The 1,514-nt window shown below is 41.3% G+C and overlaps 1 protein-coding gene across 1 annotated transcript; it reads left to right on the top strand.

The window, feature by feature from the left end:
- Positions 1 to 275: 275 nt before the first annotated feature.
- On the top strand, positions 276 to 665 carry sprn (shadow of prion protein). Its single transcript, XM_015608228.3, has one exon. It carries the CDS (start codon positions 276 to 278, stop codon positions 663 to 665), a length of 390 nt encoding a protein of 129 aa, XP_015463714.1.
- Positions 666 to 1,514: the final 849 nt, after the last annotated feature.

Raw genomic sequence — 1,514 nt, 5'->3', positions numbered from 1 at the left:
AACAGGTATTACTGATGTTTTAGTTGTACTGTGTGAGTTTTTTTTAATGCAATGTGGCTTTATGTGAATTGCCTTTATTCGGATGTAATCCTGAAACTCAAGACACTTGAAGTAACCAGGTATAAACCAGGGTGTTTGAAGTTTAATTCAGTCTTATCCTGTTTCCATTTGTGCATCGACAATTGTCCCAATGGTTATTGGTTAAAAACAAAAATAAAGAAATCACATTTGTATGACACATCATCTTCTACCTCCCATTTTCAGGGTGATCCAGAATGAACAGAGCAGTAGCTACCTGCTGGGTGTTCCTGCTCCTGTCGGCTTTCCTTTATGACCAAGTGATGTCGAAAGGTGGCAGAGGAGGAGCCAGGGGTTCTGCCCGAGGGAGCGCGCGGGGAGGCCGCTCATCGCGAGTGCGTGGTTCATCCTCCGTACGGGTGGCAGGGGCGGCTGCAGCCGGGGCCGCGGTTGCACTGGGTGCAGGAGGCTGGTACGCTTCTGCCCAGCGTAAACCAGACGACAGCTCGGAGCGCGGGGACGATTATTACAGCAACAGAACAGACTGGGAGCTTTATTTAGCCAGGACATCAAGTGCGGTGACCCATGAGTGCACATACAGCGGACTGTTCTCTCTACTGCTGCCAATAAACTTCCTGATTTCTTGAGTGACTATGATGTACAGCTTTGCGCGCTTGATAAGCTAAATCCTATAAGTAACTGTGCAATGTGTATTCCTAAGATTTGTAATACAGTGTACCCTGAGTGTTGCACTTTGCAGAGCAAAGTGTTCACATTAGACACACAGCAGAGGGAACCACAATAACCAATGATTGGCTACAAACTGGCTTTCGTGGAAAATAATTGCTCTGGTTTATGTGCATATGTTGCTTCACCAGAAGCAGTAGCAAATAACTCTCAAATCATTAAGTACATACATCACTTTTTATGCAGATCATTCACAAAAAGCTGTTAAATTTGAGTGTGTTTTGCTACATTATTGTTGTATGTGTATGATGTGCACAAAATGTGTGCACAGTATCCTGCTTGAGTGTGTAATAGGTCAACACATAACCCATGATCCTTCTGTAATAGCACTATACAGGCAACTCCTTTAGCTAGGTATATAGAAGATACACTCCTTTAGTGGATACGTACATAGATAAACACTTAGTAAGGACATGAGTGTCCATTTTTATCTTCCTGCATTGTCACTGTTTGTACATTTTACACTTGTACTAGTAATACTATATTGTTCTATTAGGTTTGTATTTCTCTGTAAGATTTTATAAATATCACAGAGATTTATGATATATAATTGTTGTATTATATGATTAGCTGTAAAAAAAATAGGACATACACTATATGGATAAAAGTATTGGGATGCATCCAGGAGCTTTTATGACGTCCTATTGCAAAGCCATAGGCTTGTATGTAGTGTTGGTCCCCTTTTTGCTATTGCAGTTCTAACAGCAGGTTTAAAACTCTTACTTGATAACCGCACTCTATAACTCTAA

The sequence above is a fragment of the Astyanax mexicanus genome, chromosome 7, assembly GCF_023375975.1.
Source record: "Astyanax mexicanus isolate ESR-SI-001 chromosome 7, AstMex3_surface, whole genome shotgun sequence".
Lineage (NCBI taxonomy): Eukaryota > Metazoa > Chordata > Actinopteri > Characiformes > Acestrorhamphidae > Astyanax > Astyanax mexicanus.
Note: the sequence above shows the minus strand (reverse complement) of the source record. Positions and strands in the feature narration are given on the sequence as shown.